Below are 25,886 nucleotides of genomic sequence, written 5' to 3'. Positions count from 1 at the left end.
TTGTGTAAAGGTGAGATCGGACAATATTTCCACCGTCTCATATATAAGAAAGCAAGGAGGTACCAAGAGTGTGACTCTTCTTCAGGAACTAGAACCCATCATGGACTGGGCAAGAGAACATCTACAAGATCTAACGGCCGTTCATATCCCTGGAAGAGAAAATCAAGCAGCAGACTTTCTTTCTCGAAGGTCACTAGATTATACGGAATGGGAGCTCAGTCAGGAGGTGTTTCTGACGATAACTCAGAAATGGGGGACCCCGGCCATAGATCTGATGGCGACCCCCCAGAATGCCAAGGTGGCCCGGTTTTACTCGAGATTTCATCACCCTCAGTCAGAAGCAGTGGATGCCTTAGCCCAGAGCTGGGAAGAGGGGCTCCTCTATGTATTCCCTCCTCTTCCCATGATTTCTCTTATTCTTCGGAAAATAATGGTGTCCAGGGCAACAGTGATAGCCATCCTCCCAGATTGGCCCCGGCGGCCATGGTATCCCCTCCTCAGGAGGCTTTCGGTGGAGAAACCTCTTCAGCTCCCCAGCAGGCAGGATGTTCTCAGGCAAGGGCCAGTTTTCCACCCCTTTCCCCAGCATCTGAACCTCAAGGCATGGAGATTGAGAGGAGAAGGCTTATAGATTTAGGGTTTACGGAGGAAGTTATTGCTACTCTCCTTAGAGCCAGGAAGGCCTCTACTACCTCTCAATATTGCAAGATTTGGGACCGCTTCCAAGCATGGGCTAGAGAGAGAAGTCTCGAATTCCAGGAGCCTTCTACAGCCACAGTGTTGGAATTCTTGCAGGCGGGCCTAGACAGGGGTCTGTCGTGGAGTTCTCTAAGAGTTCAAATTTCTGCCCTGTCTGCCATCCTAAATATCAAATGGGCTGAGAATCCCTTAGTTGTCCGATTTCTAGCAGCTGTGAAGCGAATTCGTCCACCCATTAGGTCCCATGCTCCTCCTTGGGACCTTCCATTAATTTTGAAGGCCTTGTCTATGAAGCCTTTTGCTCCGATGGAAGATATTTCTATATGGCATCTGACACTCAAAACAGTTCTGTTAGTGGCAGTCACCTCGGCAAGGAGAATCAGTGAATTAAGAGCCTTATCGTCTGAACCTCCCTTCACAGTTTTCTATCCAGAGAAGGTTGTTCTGCGGACCATGCCTAACTTTCTACCCAAGGTAGTTTCTACCTTCCACCTGAATGAGCCTATAGTACTTCCTTCCTTCCATCCGGTTTCATCCACAGAAACGGAAACTCCGAAGAAGAACTTAGATGTCAGGAATTGCCTTGAAACCTACATTCTCAGAACACAACCCTTTAGAAAGTCTTCTAACCTCTTTGTCATTCCGGGAGGAATAAATAAGGGTCAGACTGCCTCGGTTAGGACCATTGGAAGATGGATCGTGATGGCCATAACTACAGCATACAGAGAGCAGGCGCTTCCGTTACCTAGTGGGGTCAAGGCACACTCGACCAGAGGATTGGCAGCATCCTGGGCGGCAGAAGCACAGGCAGCGCCAGAATCGATTTGTAAGGCTGCGACTTGGAAATCCACTAATACTTTTCTCAGACATTATAAATTAGATGTTTCTGCTCAAAATGATTCTTTATTTGGCCTCAAGGTTTTGCAGGCCGTGTCTCACTGTGATTAAAGTTTTCTGTTCAGCATATTAATGTGTTCCCTTCCCTTTTTTTGGTATTGCTCGGGTACTTACCCAAGTGTTAAGATGCTACGGAGGGGATGGCCAGGAAAGGAGAAAATTGTTTCATACTTACCGTAATTTTCTTTTCCTGGCCATCTCCCGTAGTAGCATCTTCCCTCCCTATTAATCATTTTTGAGTTGTATATTCCAGAAGCTTGTTACTAGACATGGAATGGACCAAGGGAGGGGATTTTATGCTGTTTTTTCCTTCTGTCATCGCTGCGCTAAGAGGGCTACCCAAGTGTTAAGATGCTACTACGGGAGATGGCCAGGAAAAGAAAATTACGGTAAGTATGAAACAATTTTCTCCTATCTGCTATATCTGTGTTGTCTGGATGCCTAAAATATTGTGTCAAAATTGTAGATTTGCCGATCTACAACCCAGATTCACAAACTCGAACACTGATAAATACACCCATTAAAATAATTTTGAAAATTTCCAAAATATTTTTATTGCCTAAAAATGTACTGTCAAAATATGTTTTACATTTACATTTTACTAATATTTTTAAATACACATCACCACTGATTAAGATTCTGCGTATAAAGAGTTATCTAATGAATTGAGCACAAACCTTCTGCTGGTGCCGGTGCTGGTGCCGCCCCTAAAATAATAGGTGGAAATATTTAATGATTTAAATAAAATTAAAATTCATATAGAGAACTCAATAATATCTGCTATATCTCACTCATTGTTAGTGGTGAATTTTTTTGCTGTCACAGCAAAAAAAGCAACTCACGGCAACAAAAAAATGGACGACAAAATAATTATGCAGGCAACAAAAACGTTGCGCAACAAATTCATTTCACAGATTTTTTGCCGTTTCGTGAATTTTCTTGTCATTCCGTGAAGTTTATGACAAAGCAAACCAGACAGATTTGCTTATCACTACTTATAAAGAGTTATCTAATGAGTACTTACCTTCTGATGGTGCTGGTGCTGGTGCAGCCCCTAAAATGATAGGTAGAAATATTTAATGATTTATATAAAACTAAAGCCATATAGAAAACTCAATAATATCTGCTATATCTGTGTTGTCTGGTTGTCTAAAATCTAGATTTGCCAGTCTACAACCCGAATTCAAAAATCAAAATCAAAATACACACATTAATGTAATTTTTAAAAATTCAAAAAATTTTATATTGTCAAAAAAATAGTATCAAAATATGTTTTGCATTAACATTTTACCAATATTTTTAAAAACACAACATCACTAGTAAAGAGTGAATTTTTTGAATATTTCATGAAACTGCAGAAAAACCATTTGCAGCAACAAAACAGTCACCAAGGAAAACTTGATTTGTTGTGCTTAAAAATTGTCACTAGTGATGGGCGAAATATTTCGCCAGGCATGGATTCGCGGCGAATTTCCGCGTTTCGCCATTGGCGGATTGTTTCGTGAAACAGATGAAAAAATTCACCGCGGAAAAATTTGTCGCATGTCCAAAAATTGTCGCCGGCGTCAAAAAAGAATAGTCGTGGGCGTCAAAAGAATAGCCGCGCAACAAAATAATAGCCGCAGGCGACAAAAGGATAGCCGTGCGACAAAATAATAGCCGTGGGCGGCGAAATAATAGCTGCGCGACAAAATAATAGCCGCGGGCGACGAAATAATAGCCGCGCGGCGAAACAATAGCCGCGGGTGACGAAACAATAGCTGCGCGACAAAATAATAGCCGCGGGCGATGAAACAATAGCTGTTGGCGACGAAACAATAGCCGCGCGACAAATTAATAGCCGCGGGCGACGAAACAATAGCTGCGTGACAAAATAATAGCCGCGGGCGACACATTTTTTTTGTCGCACGACAATTTCGGCGTTTCGCGAATTTTTCGCCGTTTCGCGGATCTTTTGAAAGATTCGCGAATTTTTCGACGAAACGGAACAGATTCGCTCATCACTAATTGTCACCTATTGACTTCAATGCGTTTTGTGAATGTTTCACAGTTTCACAATTTTTTCAGCAGCTTCCCAGATTTGCTCATGACCAAACATCACCGCTGATTAAGATGCTACTTATGAAAAATTATCTAATTAATCGAGCACTTACCTTCTGCTGGTGCCGGTGCTGGTGCAGCCCCTTAAATAGGTAGAAATATTTAATGATTTATATAAAATAAAAGTCATATAGGGAACTCAATAATATCTGCTATATCTATGTTGTCTGGTTGTCTAAAATATAGTACAGGTATAGGACCCATTATCCAGAATGCTCGGGACCAAGGGCATTCCGGATAAGGGGTCTTTCCGTAATTTGGATCTCCATACCTTAAGTCTACTAAAAAAACAATAAAACATTAATTAAACCCAATAGGATTGTTTTGCATCCAATACGGATTATTGATATCTTAGTTGGGATCAGTTACAAGGTACAGTTTTATTAATACAGAGAAAAAGATAATCAGTTTTAAAATTCTGAATTATTTGATTATAATGGAGTCTATGGGAGACAGGCTTTCCGTAATTCGGAGCTTTCTGGATAATGGGTTTCCGGATAAGGGATCCCATACCTGTACCAAATTTGTAGAAGTGCCAATCTACAACCCAAATTCAAATTATAAAAACACCCATTGAAGTAATTTTTAAAAATTAAACAATAAATATGTTTTACATTTATATTTCACCAATATTTTTAAAAACACAACATCACTAGTGATAACCAATTTTTTGGCAGGCTTGGACTCATAGCTAATTCATCATTTTGCCATTCACAATTTTTTTTCTTTGCAAAACTAAGGAAAGGTTAATACATCTGGAGTAAAAAAAAAAGTTGTATGTTGAAAAATGTCACCTGCATAAAAATTTGTTGCATGTAAAATGTATCTCCCATAACATTTTGCACCTATTGACTTTTATGTGTGTCACTAATTATTTGTGGCTTTGCTAACATTTCAGCAGTTTCATCACTAAACATCACCACTGATTATCATGCTACTCATAAAGAATTGAATTGAGCACTTACCTTCTGCTGGTGCCGGTGCTGGTGCAGCCCCTTAATAGATAGGTAGAAAAATTTAATGATCTATATAGAATTTAAGGTCATATAGAGAACTCAGTAATATCTGCTATATCTGTGTTGTATGGATGCCTAAAATATTTTTTAAAAACACAACATCACCACTGATTAAGATGCTACTTTAAAAAGTTATCTAATGAATTGAGCACTTACCTTCTGCTGGTGCCGGTGCTGGTGCAGCCCCTAAAATAAAAGGTAGAAATATTTAATGATTTATATAAAATTACAAAAATCCTATATCTGTGTTGGCTGGTTGTCAAAAATATAGTGTTAAAATTATAGTTTTATCTAAAACCCAAATTTACAACCTCAAAAACTGATAAATGCACCCTTTAAAGTAATTTTTAAAATTAAAAAAAAAAAAAAAAAACTTTTATTGCCTAAAAAAGTAGTGTCAAAATGTGCTTTACATTTACTTTTTATGAATATTTTTTAAAACACAACAACACTTTTTGAATTAAACATGAAACCTTAATTCTTTTTTTTATTAATACATTGATACCCATTATAAAGGCATTTAAAAATCTCAACTGTCAATCATATATTGCCTTGCCCCCCTCTATGCCTTAGGTATAGAGACATGCTTGACAAACACAAAAGAAAAGGATTTGGAATTATTTCTTAGGGTGACAGTTCCCCTTTAAGATGCTACTTTATAAAAGTTATCTAATGAATTAAGCACTTACCTTCTGCTGGTGCTGGTGCAGCCCCTTAAATGATAGGTAGAAATATTTAATGATTGATATAAAATTAAAAGTCATATAGAGAACCCAATAAAATCTGCTATATCTATCATCATGTTACTTCTATAGAGTTATCTAATGAATTGAGCACAAACCTTCTGCTGGTGCTGGTGCAGCCTCTAAAATGATAGGTAGAAATATTTAATAATTTATATAAAATTAAAAGTCATATATAGGACACAATAATACCTGCTATATCTGTGTTGTGTGGTTGTCTAAAATATAGTGTCAAAATTGTAGATTTTCCCATCTACAACCCAAAGTTACAAGCTTGAAAACTAATAAATAATTCCATTCAAATTATTTTTAAAATTTCAAAATAATGTTAATCTCTAAAAAAAGTAGTGTCAAAATATGTTTTACATTTATATTTTACTAATTTTAAAAACACAACATCACCACTGATAAAGATGCTAATCGTTATCTAATGAATTGAGCACTTACCTTCTGCTGGTGCTGGTGCAGCCCCTTAAATAATAGGTAGATATACTGTATTTAATGATTTATATAAAATTAAAAGTAATTCAAGTAATTTAAAAAAAAATTTTAAAAATTATATTGTCAAAAAAACTATTGTCAAAATATGTTTTGCATTTACATTTTACCAATATTTTTAAAAACACAACATCACTAGTAAGGAGCAATGTAGGCAACTAGGCATGTATGTGTCCCTGCATAAAAATTTGTGGATTAAAATTTGTGCATTAAAGATTTCCAAAAAACCCCCCAAAAACTTTTATCGGCCTAAAAATGTAGTGTCAAAATGTCAACACTTCTGATTATGACACATGAATTGAGCATTTTCCTTCTGCTGGTGCCGGTGCAGCCCCTTAAGTGATAGGTAGAATTATTATTTATATAAAATTAATATGATTTATATAAAATTCAGTCATATATACAATAAAGTCATATAGAGAACTCAGTAATATCTGCTATATCTAGGTTGTTTGATTGCCTAAAATATAGTATAAAAATTATAGTTTTACCAATCTACAACACAAATTCACAAACTCGAACTGATAAATACACCCATTAATGCAATTTTTAAAATTTCCCAAAAAAGTATATTTAAAAAAAGTAGTGTAAAATATGTTTTACATATACATTTTACTAATATTTTTAAAAACACAACATCACCACTGATTAAGGTGCTACTTATACAGAGTTATCTAATGAATTGTGCACAAACCTTCTGCTGGTGCTGGTGCCGGTGCAGCCCCTAAAATGATAGGTAGAAATATTTCATGATTTATATAAAATTAAAAGTCATACAGAGAATTCAATCATATCTGCTGTATCTGTGTTGTCTGGTTCTCAAAAACTTAGGGGGACATTTACTAATCCATGAACATCTGAAAAGCATCTGAATGCGTTTTTTCCGTAATGATCGGTATTTTTGCGATTTTTTTTCGGCACCATCCTGAGTTTTTCGCGAATTGTCGTGACTTTTTCATCATTGTCACAACTTTTTCGAGAATTGCCGCAAATTTTTAGTGGCCGTCGCGAAAAAATCGAACTGTCGCGCCGAGTAGGAAATTTTCGGATTCATTCAAGTTTCAGTATCGTGACTTTCCTTGGGCCAGGTTGGAGCTGCAGAGTGCCATTGAGTCCTATGGGAGGCTTCCAAAATCATGCAAAGTCGGAAAGGTTTGCCCACCATTTACGAGCGCTCAATATGAAAAAGTCACAACAATTTGTGAAAAAGTCGTTACGGCAACGAAAAAGTCGTGACGGCGATGAAAAAATCACAAAAAATATGAAAAAGTTGCAAAATGTTCGTTTCCAATCCGATTTTTTCCCATCCGGGATTCGAATTCATGGATTAGTAAATGTTCCCCATAGTGTCAAAATTGTAGTTTTACCAATCTACAACCCAAATTCACAAACTCAAAAACTGATATAAACACCCATTAAAATAATTTTTAACATTTCCAAAACATTTTTATTGCCTAAAAAAGTAGCATCAAAATATGTTTTATATTTACATTTTAATAATATTTTTAAAATGCAACATCACCACTGATTAAGATGCTAATTATAAAAAGTTACATATTGATTTGAGCACTTACCTTCTGCCGGTGCTGGTGCAGCCCCTTAAATGATAGGTAATGATTTTATGATATAATAATAGGTTAATGATTATATATAAAATCAAATAGAGAACTCAATAATATCTGCTATATCTGTGTCATCTATAACCCAAAACTCAAAAACTGATAATTACACACATAAAAGTAATTTTTAAAAATTCAAAAAAATATATTGTTAAAAAAATTAGTGCCAAAATATGTTTTGCATTTACATTTTACCGATATTTTTAAAAACACAACATCACTAGTAAAGAGCAATTTTTTTTTTCACAAGGCATGGATTCACAGTGAAATTCCACACTTTGGGGCACATTTACAAAGGCACGAATGCTCCAAGCATATTTTCAGTGAATTTTTCATGCGTCCGCATGATTTTGTCATACGCCGCACAACTTTTTTGTACGCTTGCATGAAAGATTCGGAAAGGTTTTACCGTTGTTTACATAGAAGGCGCCTGACCAAAATTCTCCCTTCAGAGCTGAATCGGCAGAAGGAGGTAGAAATCCTATTGTTTCTACCTCTTTACCTGCCGATTCAGCCCTGAATGGTATGTGGCGGATCTTACGATGTTTCGTGCGACCGATGGTCGTACGAAACATCATCAGATCGCCACGTGTATGGCCACCTTTAGGTATAGAGACATGCTTGACAAACACAAAAGAAAAGGATTTAGAATTATTTCTTAGGTTAACAGTTCCTTTTTAAGATGCTACTTTATAAAAGTTATCTAATGAATTGAGCACTTACCTTCTGCTGGTGCTGGTGCTGGTGCAGCCCCTTAAATGATAGGTAGAAATATTTAATGATTTATATAAAATTAATAGTCATATAGAGGACTCAATAATACCTGCTATATCTGTGTTGTCTGGTTGTCTAAAATATAGTGTCGAAATTGTAGATTTGCCCATCTACAACCCAAATTTACAAGCTTGAAAACTGATAAATAGTTCCATTAAAATTATTTTTAAAATTTCAAAAAAAAATGTATTGCCTAAAAAAAGTAATAACTAATAAAAGTCAAAATATGTTTTTTATATTTATATATATCATCATGTTACTTCTATAGAGTTATCTAATGAATTGAGCACAAACCTTCTGCTGGTGCTGGTGCTGGTGCAGCCCCTAAAATGATAGATAGAAATATTTAATCATTTATATAAAATTAAAAGTCATTTAGAGGACTCAATAATATCTGCTATATCTGTGTTGTCTGGTTGTCTAAAATATTGTGTAAAAATTGTAGATTTGCTGATCTACAACCCAGATTCACAAACTCGAATACTGATAAATACACCCATTAAAATAATTTTGAAAATTTCCAAAATATTTTTATTGCCTAAAAATGTACTGTCAAAATATGTTTTATATTTACATTTTACTAATATTTTTAAATACACATCACCACTGATTAAGATTCTGTGTATAAAGAGTTATCTAATGAATTGAGCACAAACCTTCTGCTGGTGCTGGTGCTGGTGCCGCCCCTAAAATAATAGGTGGAAATATTTAATGATTTAAATAAAATTAAAAGTCATATAGAGAACTCAATAATATGTGCTATATCTCACTCATTGTTAGTGGTGAATTTTTTTGCTGTCACAGCAAAAAAAGCAACTCACGGCAACAAAAAAATGGACGACAAAATAATTATGCAGGCAACAAAAAAGTTGCGCAACAAATTCATTTCACAGATTTTTTTGCCATTTCGTGAATTTTCTTGTCGTTCCGTGAAGTTTATGACAAAGCAAACCAGACAGATTTGCTTATCACTACTTATAAAGAGTTATCTAATGAGTACTTACCTTCTGCTGGTGCTGGTGCTGGTGCAGCCCCTAAAATGATAGGTAGAAATATTTAATGATTTATATAAAACTAAAGCCATAAAGAAAACTCAATAATATCTGCTATATCTGTGTTGTCTGGTTGTCTAAAATCTAGATTTGCCAGTCTACAACCCAAATTCAAAAATCAAAATCAAAATACACACATTAATGTAATTTTTAAAAATTCAAAAAATTTTATATTGTCAAAAAAATAGTATCAAAATATGTTTTGCATTAACATTTTACCAATATTTTTAAAAACACAACATCACTAGTAAAGAGCAAATTTTTTGAATATTTCATGAAACTGCAGAAAAACCATTTGCAGCAACAAAACAGTCACCAAGGAAAACTTGATTTGTTGTGCTTAAAAATTGTCACCTATTGACTTCAATGCGTTTTGTGAATGTTTCACAGTTTCACATTTTTTTCAGCAGCTTCCCAGATTTGCTCATGACCAAACATCACAGCTGATTAAGACGCTACTTATGAAAAATTATCTAATTAATCGAGCACTTACCTTCTGCTGGTGCCGGTGCTGGTGCAGCCCCTTAAATAGGTAGAAATATTTAATGATTTATATAAAATAAAAGTCATATAGTGAACTCTATAGGGAATAAAATCTGCTATATCTATGTTGTCTGGTTGTCTAAAATATAGTACCAAATTTGTAGACGTGCCAATCTACAACCCAAATTCAAATTATAAAAACACCCATTGAAGTAATTTTTAAAAATTAAACAATAAATATGTTTTACATTTATATTTCACCAATATTTTTAAAAACACAACATCATAAGTGATAACCAATTTTTTGGCAGGCTTGGACTCACAGCTAATTCATCATTTTGCCATTCACAATTTTTTTTTTTTGCAAAACTGAGGAAAGCTTTTCACCAAAAAAATTGCAGCTGCAAAGTAGTTGCTAAGACAAAAATGTTACTAATGAAAAAAATAGGCATTGACTTTAATACATCTGGAGTAAAAAAAAGTTGTATGTTGAAAAATGTCACCTGCATAAAAATTTGTTGCATGTAAAATGTATCTCCCATAACATTTTTCGCCTATTGACTTTTATGTGTGTCACTAATTATTTGTGGCTTTGCTAATAGTTCAACAGTTTCATCACTAAACATCACCACTGATTATCATGCTACTCATAAAGAATTGCATTGAGCACTTACCTTCTGCTGGTGCCGGTGCCGGTGCAGCCCCTTAAATGATAGGTAGAAAAATTTAATGATCTATATAGAATTTAAGGTCATATAGAGAACTCAGTAATATCTGCTATATCTGTGTTGTCTGGATGCCTAAAATATTTTTTAAAAACACAACATCACCACTGATTAAGATGCTACTTTAAAAAGTTATCTAATGAATTGAGCACTTACCTTCTGCTGGTGCCGGTGCTGGTGCAGCCCCTAAAATAAAAGGTAGAAATATTTAATGATTTATATAAAATTACAAAAATCCTATATCTGTGTTGGCTAGTTGTCAAAAATATAGTTTTAAAATTATAGATTTACCAATCTAAAACCCAAATTTACAACCTCAAAAACTGATAAATGCACCCTTTAAAGTAATTTTTAAAAAAATTTTAAAAAAAACCCAAAAACTTTTATTGCCTAAAAAAGTAGTGTCAAAATGTGCTTTACATTTACTTGTTACGAATATTTTTTAATACACAACAACACTTTTTGAATTAAACATGAAACCTTAATTTTTTTTTATTAATACATAGATACCCATTATAAAGGCATTTAAAAATCTCAACTGTCAATCATGTATTGCCTTGCCCCCTCTATGCCTTAGGTATAGAGACATGCTTGACAAACACAGAAGAAAAGGATTTGGAATTATTTCTTAGGGTGACAGTTCCCCTTTAAGATGCTACTTTATAAAAGTTATCTAATGAATTAAGCACTTACCTTCTGCTGGTGCCGGTGCTGGTGCAGCCCCTTAAATGATAGGTAGAAATATTTAATGATTGATATAAAATTAAAAGTCATATAGAGAACCCAATAAAATCTGCTATATCTATATCTATCATCATGTTACTTCTATAGAGTTATCTAATAAACTGAGCGCAAACCTTCTGCTGGTGCTGGTGCAGCCCCTAAAATGATAGGTAGAAATATTTAATCATTTATATAAAATTAAAAGTCATATAGAGGACTCAATAAAAGTCATATAGAGAACTAAATAAAATCCATATCTATATCTATCATCATGTTACTTCTATAGAGTTATCTAATGAATTGAGCACAAACCTTCTATTTATATTTTACTAATTTTAAAAACACAACATCACCACTGATAAAGATGCTAATCGTTATCTAATGAATCTAATGAATTGAGCACTTACCTTCTGCTGGTGCTGGTGCAGCCCCTTAAATGATAGGTAGAAATACTGTATTTAATGATTTATATAATATTAAAAGTAATTCAAGTAATTTAAAAAAAAAATTAAAAAATTATATTGTCAAAAAAACTATTGTCAAAATATGTTTTGCATTTACATTTTACCAATATTTTTAAAAACACAACATCACTAGTAAGGAGCAATGTAGGCAACTAGGCATGTATGTGTCCCTGCATAAAAAATTGTAGATTAAAATTTGTGCATTAAAGATTTCCAAAAAACCCCCCAAAAACTTTTATTGCCTAAAAATGTAGTGTCAAAATGTCAACACTTCTGATTATGACACATGAATTGAGCATTTTCCTTCTGCTGGTGCCGGTGCAGCCCCTTAAGTGATAGGTAGAATTATTATTTATATAAAATTAAATATGATTTATATAAAATTCAGTCATATATACAATAAAGTCATATAGAGAACTCAGTAATATCTGCTATATCTAGGTTGTTTGATTGCCTAAAATATAGTATAAAAATTATAGTTTTACCAATCTACAACACAAATTCACAAACTCGAACTGATAAATACACCCATTAATGCAATTTTTTAAATTTCCCAAAAAAGTATATTGTAAAAAAAGTGTAAAATATGTTTTACATATACATTTTACTAATATTTTTAAAAACACAACATCACCACTGATTAAGGTGCTACTTATACAGAGTTATCTAATGAATTGTGCACAAACCTTCTGCTGGTGCTGGTGCCGGTGCCGGTGCAGCCCCTAAAATGATAGGTAGAAATATTTCATGATTTATATAAAATTAAAAGTCATATAAGGAACTCAATAATATCTGCTATATCTGTGTTGTCTGGTTGTCTGGTTGTCTAAAATATAGTACCAAAATTGTAGACTTGCCAATCTACAAACCAAATTCAACTGATAAATACACCCATTACAGTAATTTTTAAAAATAAAAAAAGTATATTACCAAAAAAAGTAGCGTCAAATATGTTTTACATTTATATTTCACCAATATTTTTAAAAACATTGGTGAACCAGTGCAGCCCCTTAAGTGATAGGTAGAAATATGATTTATATAAAATTAAGTTAAATAAAGAACTCAATAATATCTGCTATATCTGGGTTGTCTGATTGCCTAAAATATAGTATCAAAATGATAGTTTAACCAATCTACAACACAAATTCACAAACTCGAAAACTGATAAATACACCCATTAATGTAATTTTTATGTTTTACATATACATTTTACTAATATTTTAAAAAACACAACATCACCACTGATTAAAATGCTACTTATAAAGAGCTATCTAATGAATTGAGCACAAACCTTCTGCTGGTGCCGGTGCAGCCCCTAAAATAATAGGCAGAAATATTAAATGATTAATATAAAATTAAAAGTCATATATAGAACTCAATCATATCTGCTATATCTATGTTGTCTGGTTGTCTAAAATATAGTGCCAAAATTGTAGATTTGTCAATCTACAGCCCAAATTCACAAACTCAAAAATGGATAAATACACCAATTAAAGTCATTTTTAAAATTTCCAAAAAAAAGTATATTGTAAAAAAAGTAGTGTAAAATAGTTTTACATATACATTTTGCTAATATTTTTAAAAACAAAACATCACCACTGATTAAGATGCTACTTATAAAGAGTTATCTAATGAATTGAGCACAAACCTTCTGCTGGTGCTGGTGCAGCCCCTAAAATGAAAGGTAGAAATATTTAATGATTTATATAAAATTAAAAGTCATATAGAGAACTCAATAATATCTGCTATATCTGTCTTGTCTGGTTGTCTAAAATATAGTACCAAAATTGTAGACTTGCCAATCTACAAACCAAATTCAACTGATACTGTAAATACAGCCATTAAAGTCATTTTTAAAAAGTATATTACCAAAAATAGTAGCGTCAAATATGTTTTACATCTATATTTTACCAATATTTTTAAAAACATTGGTGAGCCAGTGCAGTACCTTAAGTGATAAGTAGAAATATGATTTATATAAAATTAAGTCAAATAGAGAACTCAATAATATCTGCTATATCTGGGTTGTCTGATTGCCTAAAATATAGTATCAAAATTATAGTTTTACCAATCTACAACACAAATTCACAAACTCGAAAACTGATAAATACACCCATTAATGTTATTTTTTAAATTTCCCAAAAAGAAGTATATTGTAAAAAAAAAAGTAGTGTAAAATATGTTTTACATATACATTTTACTAATATTTTTAAAAACACAACATCACCACTGATTAAGATGCTACCTATAAAGAGTTGTCTAATGACTTGAGCACAAACCTTCTGCTGGTGCTGGTGCCGGTGCAGCCCCTAAAATCATATAGAGAACTCAATAATATCTGCTATATCTGTCTTGTCTGGTTGTCTAAAATATAGTACCAAAATTGTAGACTTGCCAATCTACAAACCAAATTCAACTGATACTGTAAATACAGCCATTAAAGTCATTTTTAAAAAGTATATTACCAAAAATAGTAGCGTCAAATATGTTTTACATCTATATTTTACCAATATTTTTAAAAACATTGGTGAGCCAGTGCAGCATCTTAAGTGATAAGTAGAAATATGATTTATATAAAATTAAGTCAAATAGAGAACTCAATAATATTGGCTATATCTGGGTTGTCTGATTGCCTAAAATATAGTATCAAAATTATAGTTTTACCAATCTGCAACCCAAATTCACAAACTCGAAAACTGATAAATACACCCATTAATGTTATTTTTTAAATTTCCCAAAAAGAAGTGTATTGTAAAAAAAATAGTGTAAAATATTTTTTACATATACATTTTGCTAATATTTTTAAAAACACAACATCACCACTGATTAAGATGCTACTTATAAAGAGTTATCTAATGAATTGAGCACAAACCTTCTGCTGGTGCCGGTGCAGCCCCTAAAATCATAGGTAGAAATATTTAATGATTTATATAAAATTAAAAGTCATATAGGGAACTCAATCATATCTGCTATATCTGGGTTGTCTGGTTGTCTAAAATATAGTGACAAAATTGTAGATTTGTCAACCCAACCCAAATTCACAAACTCAAAAATGGATAAATACACCAATTAAAGTCATTTTTAAAAATTCCAAAAAAAAAAGTATATTGAAAAAAGGAAAGTCAAATATGTTTAACATATACATTTTGCTAATGTTTTTAAAAACACAACATCACCACTGATTAAGATGCTACTTATAAAAGTTATCTAATGAATTGAGCACTTACCTTCTGCTGGCGCTGGTGCCGGTGCAGCCCCTAAAATGATAGGTAGAAATATTTAATGATTTATATAAAATTAAAAGTCATATAGAGAACTAAATAATATTTACTATATCTGTGTTATCTGTAAATTCATTTTTAAAAATTCCAAAAAAAAGTATATTGCAAAAAAGGAAAGTCAAATATGTTTAACATATACATTTTGCTAATATTTTTAAAAACACAACATCACCACTGATTAAGATGCTAATTAGAAAAAGTTATCTAATGAACTGAGCCCTCTCCTTATGCTGGTGCTGGTGCAGCCCCTAAAATGATAAACTTTATTTATAAAATAAATGTGTAGTAACATTTAAAATTCCCTCAAAAATTATACTGTCAAAAAAAAGTAGTGTCAAAATATGTTTCACATTCATGTTTTACCAATATTTTTAAAAACACAAAATCACCTCCAACAGGAGGAAATTATAACAGATACTTTAATCATTGAAAGTTAATGTTTAAACTTGCAATATTGAGCTACACAGTTTGATTGTTCCTAAAAAAAATATTACCTTCTGGCGGTGCTGGTGCTGAAATAATGAGCAGAGAAATTTTATACAGGTATGGGATCCATTATCTGGAATCCCATTATGCAAAAAGCTCCAAATTATGGGAGGGCCATCTCCCATATACTCCATTTTGATCAAAAAGTTCAAATTTTTAAAAATGATTCCCTTTTCTCTGTAATAATAAAACAATACCTGTACTTGATCCCAACTAAGATATAATTACCCCTTACTGGGGGCAGAACAGCCCTATTGGGTTTATTTCATGGTTAAATGATTCCCTTTTCTCTGTAATAATAAAACAGTACCTGTACTTGATCCCAACTAAGATATAATTACCCCTTATTGGGGGCAGAACAGCCCTATTGGGTTTATTTAATGGTTAAATGATTCCCTTTTCTCTGTAATAATAAAACAGTACCTGTACTTGATCCCAACTAAGATATAATTACCCCTTATTGGGGGCAGAACAGCCCTATTGGGTTTATTTATTTATTGTTTAAAATTATTTTTTTAGTAGACATAAGAGGCTTGATTCACTAAAGAGCGATAATGCATATCGCATGCTTTTTTGCGTTAAAATAGACATGAAAAACACGTCATTCGCTATATGCGTTCCGCATGGGTTAATTTTACTGCATTGCATTAATTAGCACACAGAAATAATACTAACGCATGATTTACAAACACTTAGACGCGCTAAATATTGCATTACTCTATGCGAAAATTAACAACTTCTTGGGGCAGGCGGTAATTGTAGAAAAGTACAGTAAATGAGCTTTTGGCAACACAATAAGGACTTTGCAGTGGGATTTATTCAAGTATGTGTTGGCCCCAGAGTGATGCATCCTCCGTTTTGCAGGGAATATGGCGTGCGTGCAATAAGTAGCGCGCACGCGTAAATTAGCGCACGTTGCGTCAAGTCTTCATGACTTAAATAACGCTCTGGGAGCAGCTTGGCTGGGGGTAGCAGCTTGGCAGTATAGCAACTTTAAGGGGCACATTTACTAACCCACGAACGGGCCGAATGTGTCCGATTGCGTTTTTTTCGTAATGATCGGTAATTTTGCGATTTTTTCCGGCGTCTTTACGATTTTTGCGTAAAAACGAGAGTTTTTCGGCGTCTTTACAATTTTTGCGTAAAAACGCGAGTTTTTCGGCGTCTTTACGAAAGTTGCGCAAAGTCGCGATTTTTTCGTAGCGTTAAAACTTGCGCGAAATGTCGTGCCTTTTAAGTTTTAACGCTACGAAAAAGGCGCGACTTTGTGCGCAAGTGTTAACGCTACGAAACAATCGTGACTTTGCGCAACTTTCGTAAAGACGCCGAAAAACTCGCGTTTTTACGCAAAAATCGTAAAGACGCCGAAAAACTCGCAAAAAATACGAAAAAGTCGCAAAATGTTCGTTTCCAATCGGAATTTTTCCAATTCGGATTCGAAATCGTGTCTTAGTAAATCAGCCCCCAAGTATACTTTAATGAGTTAGACAGAGTTAACTAGCATCTATTAATATCAGCCTTCATCTGCCTTTACCATCACCAACCTGCACCTCCAACCATACACCCCTAACCCAGGTTTTCTTTGTCTCACCAGGTATGTTTGCTGCCATCCACTCTCCTGATTTGCACCCCCCTTTCCACTGCTGGTTTAATTTAAATGTATGTTTGCTGCCATATCTGTTTTCTCTGCTTGGCTTTAATCAGTGACTTCCATTATCATACCCCTAGTTTAATCACATTTCCTGCTCTGTGTAAGGGTAAATCGTTATCTGATAACAGGCAATAGGTGTGAATTTGGATGTATTTGATGTCTAGCCAATTGGGCCCTCCCCTTAGAACCATGTGACTCTCTTGAACTATTTCATTGGGATCACTCTGGCAGCAGCTTTGCTGGGGGTAGCAGCTTGGCAGTATAGCAACTTAAAGTATAGCAAATTTAAGTATACTTTAATGAGTTAGACAGAGTTATAGCAAATTTAAGTATACTTTAATGAGTTAGACAGAGTTATAGCAAATTTAAGTATACTTTAATGAGTTAGACAGAGTTATAGCAAATTTAAGTATACTTTAATGAGTTAGACAGAGTTATAGCAAATTTAAGTATGCTTTAATGAGTTAGACAGAGTTATAGCAAATTTAAGTATGCTTTAATGAGTTAGACAGAGTTGGACAGCAGTTGGAACAGCAGTGAACATACTCCATCTGGGACTTCGCCTGAAAATGACAAAACTCACTTCATTCCTGTTGATTGTATGCATGGTGCTCCCTAAGGTAGTCTCTTCCTTTAACCCTCCTGTTGCCTGTCCATACTCCATCCACATATCCTCCTCCCTGCTCCCATCTACATACTCCGGCTCCTTTACCCTCTATAACTACTTACGTCACCTCTGTCCCCCGGTCACTGTCCGTATGCGGAGGCGCAATCATTTCAAATCCTCTGCTCACGTCTTCTCACTACTCTTCCTACTATTGCTGGCTGCAGGGGATGTCTCTCCAAACCCCGGGCCCTGCCCCATACCTACTTATATCCGTCCTCAGCCTTCTGTCCCCATGCCTAAAACCTGTCGCTCTGCTGTTTCTAACCTTATTCAGGTTCCCACCCTTCCCTCCTCCTGCCTTCCGTTTTCCTGTGCCCTTCTTAATGTCCGTTCCTTGACTAACAAAGCTACACTAATCCACGATCTGTTCTGCTCTAAATCATTTCATCTCCACGCACTAACAGAACCCTGGCTCTTACAGGATGACACCGCCACTGAAGCTGCGCTCACTCATGGCGGTCTGTCTTTCTCACACACCCCCTGGACCACTGGACACGGTGGGGGAGTTGGAATTCTCCTCTCCTCCCATTGTCGGTTTGCACCTATTCCCCCAGCTTTTTCTTTTAACTCATTTGAGGTGCATGCACTTCAAATTTTCCATCCTCTCTCTGTACGGGGGAGTCATTTACAGGCCCCCGTCAGCCTCCTCCCCAGCTACCTTCCTCTCTGATTTGAAACCTGGCTCTCCTTTTTCCTCTCTACTGACGGCCCTGCAATCATCCTTGGGGATTTCAACTCCCACCTTGATGATCCCTCGCAACCCTGGCCCTCACGTTTTCTCCACCTAACCTCCTCCTTTAAACTCCAGCAGTGGACAAATGCTCTGACTCATAAGGATGGCCACTTTCTGGATTTAGTCTTTACTAAAAATCTGTCCCTGTCTGATTTTAACAGTGTCCCCTTCCCCTTCTCTGACCATCACCTGGTTACATTTTATGTCTCTCACTCTCCTTCCCAACCTGCTCCTTCCCCCACTGTATTAATTAGAAATGCACGCGACGTAGATCTCCCGGCCTTAGCTTCCTCTTTCTGGTCCAGTCTCTCCTCCTTTGATGAGATGTCGGACCCTGATACCCTGCTTAGCAAGTACAACAGTATACTTGCCTCCACCATTGACCTATTTGCACCCCATCAGCCTAAGCGTACTTGGGTTCAAAACCCACGCGAGTGGCTGAATGTGCACACCAAATGAACCAATGCCACCTCAAACTCAACCTAACAAAAACTGAACTAATGATCGTTCCGCCTAAGCCTGGTCCTACCCCCCCTTTTCTATCTCTATTGATGGCACCCTCATCAACCCTGTCGATTTGGCGCGTTGTTTGGAGTTGAACTTTGACTCTAGTCTCTCCTTTTCTAACCACATTAACACCACTGTCAAAACCTGTCACTTTTTCTTACGCAATATTGCCAAAATTCATCCCTTTCTTTCTACTGCAACAGCTAAGCTGCTCATGCATGCTCTCATCCTATCCCAACTGGACTACTGCAACCTGCTATTAACCGGCCTCCCTAACTCTCATCTTTCCCCCCTACAGTCTATATTAAACACTGCTGCCAGAATTCTCCTCCTCTCATCCAGGAGAGTTCAGGCCCTTCCCCTGCTAAAGGCCTTATCGTGGCTTCCTATCAAACAAAGAATTTCTTGCAAACTTCTTCTCCTAACCTTCAAACCCCTCCATTCCTCTGCTCCTCACTACATCTCATCCCTTGTGTCTCCGTATGTTCCCGGCCGACTTCTTCGTTCCTCGCAGAGCAATCGTTTGGTTGCGCCCCCCACTACTACTGCTGTTTCCCGCCTTAAACCTTTCTGCCTGGCTGCCCCCTACATTTGGAATGCCCTCCCTGATTTCCTCCGGAGAGAATCCTCCACCAGTCTTTTTAAAACTAGGGTTAAAGACTCCCTTTTGGAGCACTCGCCCAGCACCTAATCTGGGAACTGGCACTTATATTGTAGTGTCACCCACTGTGACCTACAGCACTTATATTTGCCTATTTGTGTCTGTTAGTTACCCTCCCATATAGATTGTAAGCTCTACGGGGCAGGGACCTCCTTCCTCTTGTGTCCTCGACTCTTAACTTATTGCTGCTGTATTTATCTGTATTTATTATTATACTTTGTATTTATCTATTATCTTTGTTTTATCAATGTTTGTATTAATGTATCCTACTGTACAGTGCTGCGTACATAAGTAGCGCTTTATAAATAAAGATATACATACATACATACATACATACAACGCAAACAGCATCGCGTCTAAATTAACGCAAATATGCTTTTAGTGAATCATGTGCTAAAATGCGAAAAATTAGACATGATAAAAATGTTTAACACATGCTATAAATAGCACACATTTTAACACACTTTAGTGAATTAACCCTAAGGTATGAAAATCCAATTATATCTTATAATAACTCAAATAAAAATCATTCTTACTTAGGAAATGACTAAATTAGACAAGACTTATTTTATTCTTGGCTGAACATAAAAATCATAAAAATCATCTTACCAATCATGGCTAAAGGTGTTCAAACATGGAACATTACTCATGTGACCCAATCATTCATCTCACAGTATAATTGGCTAAATGTTGTACTAAAGGCAAGAGTCTCTCTCTAGAATAAATATAACTTTACTTTCTATGGGGCTGGTACTGGTGCCCCACCTGAAGTCATGATGAGAGAATTATTACAATAATTTCCTCATAAGGTTCCACTTTTTACTAAGCTACAGAGTTCGATTGTTCTTAAGAGAAATAACATGTTGGACCTTACCTTCTGCTGGTGCCGGTGCCGGTGCCGGTGCTGGTTCTGGTGCTGGTGCTGCGCCTGACATAATGAGTAAAAATATTATAGAAACCTTGTAGTTGCTGTGTCAAAAATATCTAAGATTCTATAAAACTAAGGAATTTATAGACATCTCAGACTTGTATTCTCTGCACATACGGCACAAAGGGCTTCTATTTTATAAGAATATAAATGTACTTACCTAGCAGTGGTTATGGTGTGCCCATGTGCAAATTTTTATTCTTATAAAATAATCATTCATAATCATTCAGTGTACAGGAGGAATACATGGTCATTTCTGTGTAATAAATTCTCTACTGTTGAGGACCAAGGTTCAACAGGTTAAGCCTACAGAGCTCACCCCCCCCCCCCCCAACAACAGCAATCAAATTGGAGGAATTTCCATTCCTTGAGCTTGATTTATGAATTAATTCATCAATGTCAAATTGATATCATTATCTTAACACAAGAAGTACCAATGCATACCACTCATAAAACAGTTGTTTATGTGAAGCCCAATTTCAGGGAATAAGGATTCTGATGTGTATTTGTGCTCAGTCCATGCTTCTAAGCTTTAATATGGCCTCTACCAATTTAGTTAAACCTGTAACCCATTTAGTTACACCTGATGTTCCAACTGGGTGAGTTGACCTTAAAGAGTGAGTGATAACTTGGTGAAAATGTTAAACATTGATAATGGGGCTTAAAGAATGGCTGGCCTATTAATATCATGCACCCTTACCTTCAGCTGGGGCTGGTGCTGTACCTAAAATCACAAAAAATAATATAGATGATTGAATCATTCATTAAAGTATGTATGTATGTTTGTATGTATATCTTTATTTATAAAGCGCTACTTATGTACGCAGCGCTGTACAGTAGAATACATTGATACAAACAGGGGGTTATTAAGATAATAATAGATAAATACAAAGTATAACAATAAATACAAGATTAATACAGTTGCAACAAGTTAAGAGTCAAAGACACAAGAGGATGGAGGTCCCTGCCCCATAGATCTTACAATCTATATGGGAGGGTTCCATTTTAACCCAAAGTTATTAAATATAATGCCTTTTTTCTTTTAGATGACTCTCCTTATGTGGAACAACTGTGCAGTCAAAACATGAGATTCATTGAGAGGGCTGAGGGAGGCACATAGTTGTCCCCAGTCTCAAACAGTGCCTGCCACCTAACATTTGACTCATTCAGATGTGTAAGTTAGGGAGCATTGGCTAAAGAGCCCTAGTCTTATAGACAGTAGGCCTCAGTTGCAAAGAAGCATGCAAAATGCAAAAAAATCTGCATCAGCAGTAGCTGCAGTAACCCCAGGGGGCAAAAGTGCTCTGTAAATTAGCACTAAGGAGCACACTCCCCACAAATAAACCCTATTGTCCCATATTTGCAGCTTTCATGTTAAACATTATGATTTCCTTCTACTTGCTCACAGCTGCACGTCAATCATTGTCAGATAATTTGCTCATACATTTTTCCAACTTATAATACATTTTTTCAACTTATTTTAATGTGAGATCACTTAGAAGAGCTCCATTTTTTGTATATTATTTTTACTGAAAAAATGCTATGTATTTGTGACTTAAAATAAATGTTCTGTGTATAAATGTCCTTTTAAGATTCTGGTAGACAGTGCATCAGGGAATTCTAAAAGTCAAGAGTGGGGGTGATGTGGAAATTCCCAGAAGCCTTAGGTTTTAAGGGGTGCAATGCACACAATAAAATGCATGGTGATGTAGAATGGCATTTACAGTGGCATTTGTTTATACCAGTGTTTTTCAACCTTTTTTGGGCAAAGGCACACTTGTTTCATGAAAAAAATCACGAGGCACACCACCATTAGAAAATGTTAAAAAATTTAACTCTGTGCCCAGCAGCAGTGCCCCCCTAGTACATTGGTGCCCAGCAGCAGTGCCCCCCTAGTACATTGGTGCCAAGAGCAGTGCCCCCCTAGTACATTGGTGCCCAGCAGCAGTGCCCCCTAGTACATTGGTGCCAAGAGCAGTGCCCCCCTTGTACATTGGTGCCCAGCAGCAGTGCCCCCCTAGTACATTGGTGCCAAGAGCAGTGCCCCCCTAGTACATTGGTGCCAAGAGCCAGCCCCCCTAGTACATTGGTGCCCAGCAGCAGTGCCCCCATAAGTCAGTGTGCCCCGTGGCCCCCCCTAATACATTGGTGCCCAGCAGCATTTTACTTCTGCTCTTCGGCGGCTTCAGCAGCATCTTCCCCTCACGCGCGCCGCCTCTGCACTTCTGCCTACACGTGACCGCACACAGGCCCTTTTATAACGTTGCGCCCCGTGCGTACTGACGTCACCCGTACACACGGGGCGCAACCAATGACAGGGCCCGGATTTTATTAAAGGGGGCCCGAGCTACTAAGAAAAACTGTAGCATCGCCGGGCCCCCTTTGAAAGTAAAAATTGCGGCCCTGCCTACGTCACACCAGGCAACATCTCTCTTTATCAGGATAAAATAGATGTATTTTCAGCTCTTACTAAAAAAAAAGGCCAAGCAGTTTGATAGCTCTACAGAAAAAAAGAAATGTACTTATACCTTCTGCTGGTGCCGGTGCCGGTGCCGGTGCTCCAGCTAAATTAAAAGTAAAAAATGATTACAACTCACTTGAAAAAGTACATGTCCTACCCTGTGGTTCTCTGCACCTGGTGCCAGATTGTTTACATGGTATGAGATGGAAATTGCAGCCAGACATGGAAAAGAAGTGCTCTCTGCATGGGCACTGATGAGTGCAAAATTGGAATTCTTTATCTATGGTAGTTACTCCTATAGTGTAATAAGATCAGATATCGAACCAAGGAACCTACTGCATAAGGCCAAAAATCAAACTCAGGTCACGGTTGTCTATTTATATCTAATTTTAGCTGTGGTTCAGTGATGCAGTATCACAACTTCACATATTGGATAATGGAGCATGGCCGTAGTGCTCCCTTGAATATAAAGAACTGTTCCTATACCTTGTGCCGATGCTGGTACAACAGGTAAATCAGGAAAATCATTAGAGATTAGTTAGTTATAAATGTCATCATTGAAATGTAAAAATGTGCCGTACTGAGCAATAAATGTCACCGTTTTTTAGAAAATGAATAAGTTGCACCCTACCCTTCTGCTGGTGTTGTTTTTAAAGTAACAAGAAGCATAATTATAATAGCCAGCTTGTAACATATCTAAAAAATAATTGAATAAAAATCATTCTACATTAAGAAATGATTGAACTCTACAAATAGTTTTTTTTTGGTGCAAATAGTACAAAGGATGTTTATTTGATGAAAGCATGGTGGCTTGGCATCTTTATACATGCATTTGCACAGATACTACATGACTAGTGAAACAGGGCACCAGGAAATGTGCATTATTCTATCCATTCTTGGAGGAGAATTTATTTGGCCACGGCAATGTAGTGTAAGCCTACAGTGGCTTCTACTTCGGTCTCCAGAGGCCTTAGAGCTTGGATTCTACAGTTGGAAAAGGATGTGGAGGGGAAAGTTCCTATGTGAAGCATGATGAAATCCCTCCAAAATATTAAGTTGGCATCAGATTTTTTGTGTGATGCTTCAATTCAAAACCTATGACTAGTAGCAAGGATTATGGGTCTGACTAATATAGCATGTAGAGCAATATGGTTAAAACCCAGGTGGGTAGAAGTTATTTCCATTTCCACTTTCAGTTTGTTTAACATGGAATTTGAGCCTCTGTATCTTTTTAGAAAATAGCTAGACAAGCTTATGGAGAAGCTCTCAAATGATAAAGGTAAAAATTTGCCACAGCACAAATCTAGGGATAATTGGAGAAGGGCGTAGGCAGAAGAGATCTTCTTCTAGGTATGGGCAAAGAAATGGAAATAGAAAGGGGCAAATAAATCTGGGGTGGGCCCAGATCTCAATTCTAAGAGTAAAACTTACTACCCTTAAATGCATGAAAGTGGGCAGAAGTGATTCAAGGTCCTTGGATGCTTCAAGTAGCATGGTAAAATACAGTAAGCACAAATTAAATTTTTTTGTACATAACTTATTTTACAAAGCTTCTTAAAACATTGCCTTTCTCTTGTCTACATTTTGAGCCAAATCAAATTGAAGCAACAATCTTTCAATTTACAGTGTGCTGCAGTTTTCTGGAAATAAGGGTAAACATTTTGTAACTGCCAGATCGTTGAAGCTTTTTGGGCATAACAAGCTGTAAATTATGAGTCTTCTTGATTGAGGCTTATAGAAAATATGCTGCCAAGCATAAAAATCTGAAATGTTAGGCAACTGTAGTCCTTGTAGTTCAGTCTATTTTCTAGCTGTCTTTAGTTTTACAAATAAAGTCTTTAGTTGTAGGGTTTCATCTCAAGATATTTTTAGGAATTTGTAGAAATTCACAAGTTAGTGGGGAATATAGACCTAGAAGGAATAACAATTTTACAATATAGAGCATATAGATAGATAGATAGATAGACGATAGATAGATAGATACTGTAGATAGATAGATAGACAGACAGACAGACACACAGACAGACAGACAGACAGACAGACAGACAGACAGACAGACAGACAGACAGACAGATAGATAGATAGATAGATAGATAGATAGATAGATAGATAGATAGATATAGAAAATATTTGTCACCTTACCAACATCTTGTCCTCGTGTGTGGTAAACACCCAAAATCAAGAGAAGGAAATGAACACAGAAAAGTTTATAATTCATTGTAGCCATCTTATCAAAATTGCCAGAAAAACTGCAAGAGTTTCGAATCACATTTAGATTTTATAGATTCGTCTTCTGTGTACATAATCATTAGCTGCCATGGAGATATTTACAAAGAGTCATCATGAACAAATATGATATGAAAAGCAAACATACACAAAAGCGTAAAATAAAATCAACAACATCCGAAGAACAAGATACATAACAAAGATTCAGCACAGTGATTAAATGCCTGGATATGGCAGGGGCATGTTGGCAATCTAGTCTCTGACTGTGTTGCCACTGCTAGAGGAAAGCAAGTGTCTAGATAAGGCAGTGATCCCCAACCAGTGGCTCAGGGGTAACATGTTGCTCCCCAACCCCTTGGATGTTGCTCCCAGTGCCCCCAAACCAGGGAGTTATTTTTGAATTCCTGACTTGGGGGCAAGTTTTGGTTGAATAAAAACAAGATTTCCTACCAAATAAAGCCCCTGTAAGCTGATAGGGTGCATAGAGGCCCC

The 25,886-nt window shown here is 36.1% G+C and overlaps 1 protein-coding gene across 1 annotated transcript in view; it reads right to left on the bottom strand.

The window, feature by feature from the left end:
• tff3.6 (trefoil factor 3, gene 6) overlaps nucleotides 1-25,409 on the bottom strand; it is a 76,353-nt gene extending 50,944 nt beyond the window's left edge. Inside the window, exons 1-24 of the mRNA XM_031896524.1 lie at nucleotides 25,311-25,409; nucleotides 23,236-23,271; nucleotides 21,408-21,431; nucleotides 20,654-20,707; nucleotides 15,021-15,050; nucleotides 14,666-14,689; nucleotides 14,073-14,102; nucleotides 13,442-13,465; nucleotides 13,085-13,108; nucleotides 12,480-12,515; nucleotides 11,737-11,760; nucleotides 11,300-11,329; nucleotides 10,763-10,792; nucleotides 10,556-10,585; nucleotides 9,892-9,921; nucleotides 9,351-9,380; nucleotides 7,528-7,551; nucleotides 6,648-6,677; nucleotides 5,903-5,926; nucleotides 4,869-4,898; nucleotides 4,662-4,691; nucleotides 3,750-3,779; nucleotides 2,621-2,650; nucleotides 2,274-2,303 (exon numbers count right to left, since the gene is read on the bottom strand). Coding sequence (XP_031752384.1) covers nucleotides 2,274-2,303; nucleotides 2,621-2,650; nucleotides 3,750-3,779; nucleotides 4,662-4,691; nucleotides 4,869-4,898; nucleotides 5,903-5,926; nucleotides 6,648-6,677; nucleotides 7,528-7,551; nucleotides 9,351-9,380; nucleotides 9,892-9,921; nucleotides 10,556-10,585; nucleotides 10,763-10,792; nucleotides 11,300-11,329; nucleotides 11,737-11,760; nucleotides 12,480-12,515; nucleotides 13,085-13,108; nucleotides 13,442-13,465; nucleotides 14,073-14,102; nucleotides 14,666-14,689; nucleotides 15,021-15,050; nucleotides 20,654-20,707; nucleotides 21,408-21,431; nucleotides 23,236-23,271; nucleotides 25,311-25,395 — 769 coding nt within the window. The 5' untranslated portion in view covers nucleotides 25,396-25,409. The remainder of the gene's footprint in view (nucleotides 1-2,273; nucleotides 2,304-2,620; nucleotides 2,651-3,749; nucleotides 3,780-4,661; nucleotides 4,692-4,868; nucleotides 4,899-5,902; nucleotides 5,927-6,647; nucleotides 6,678-7,527; nucleotides 7,552-9,350; nucleotides 9,381-9,891; nucleotides 9,922-10,555; nucleotides 10,586-10,762; nucleotides 10,793-11,299; nucleotides 11,330-11,736; nucleotides 11,761-12,479; nucleotides 12,516-13,084; nucleotides 13,109-13,441; nucleotides 13,466-14,072; nucleotides 14,103-14,665; nucleotides 14,690-15,020; nucleotides 15,051-20,653; nucleotides 20,708-21,407; nucleotides 21,432-23,235; nucleotides 23,272-25,310) is intronic.
• Between the last annotated feature and the right edge of the window lie 477 nt (nucleotides 25,410-25,886).

Source organism: Xenopus tropicalis, chromosome 2, assembly GCF_000004195.4.
Source record: "Xenopus tropicalis strain Nigerian chromosome 2, UCB_Xtro_10.0, whole genome shotgun sequence".
Lineage (NCBI taxonomy): Eukaryota > Metazoa > Chordata > Amphibia > Anura > Pipidae > Xenopus > Xenopus tropicalis.
This window is presented reverse-complemented; position numbering and strand designations above follow the sequence as displayed.